This window comes from Penaeus monodon, chromosome 22, assembly GCF_015228065.2.
Source record: "Penaeus monodon isolate SGIC_2016 chromosome 22, NSTDA_Pmon_1, whole genome shotgun sequence".
Lineage (NCBI taxonomy): Eukaryota > Metazoa > Arthropoda > Malacostraca > Decapoda > Penaeidae > Penaeus > Penaeus monodon.
This window is the reverse complement of record NC_051407.1, coordinates 7,552,538-7,552,891: the sequence shown is the minus strand read 5'-3', so window position 1 is coordinate 7,552,891 and position 354 is coordinate 7,552,538. Positions and strand designations below refer to the sequence as shown.

At 35.6% G+C, this 354-nt stretch overlaps 1 protein-coding gene across 1 annotated transcript in view; it reads left to right on the top strand.

The window, feature by feature from the left end:
* The first annotated feature begins 195 nt into the window (after positions 1 to 195).
* Positions 196 to 354, top strand: part of LOC119587529 (pupal cuticle protein 36-like) — a 1,525-nt gene continuing 1,366 nt past the window's right edge. The window contains exon 1 of the mRNA XM_037936254.1: positions 196 to 207. Coding sequence (XP_037792182.1) covers positions 196 to 207 — 12 coding nt within the window. The remainder of the gene's footprint in view (positions 208 to 354) is intronic.

Sequence of the window (354 nt, the reverse complement as noted above, 5' to 3'; positions counted from 1 at the left end):
CATGTAGAAGCTCTCCCACCAAAACATTATTTTAGGTTTATATCAGTAATGTGTGTATTCATTTGAGTAATGTTAACAAATCTGTGTTGCAAAGAAATTCCGCTAACCGAAGGGAAATGGTATAAGCAAGGTCATCATGGCTGGCGAACGAGTATATAAGGCAACGTAACTTAATTTGCCGTACAGTCTCCCAACATGAAGTTTCTCGTGAGTGCAGAAAATTATAGTTCGAGAACCGAATGTTGCACTTCATTTTATTTGTCGTAGTAATAGGAAGCTCAATATTATTTCATTGAATTTATAGTTAGGAGACAAATAGTTCCTGACCGATATAATCAACTACCAGTAAAAGTA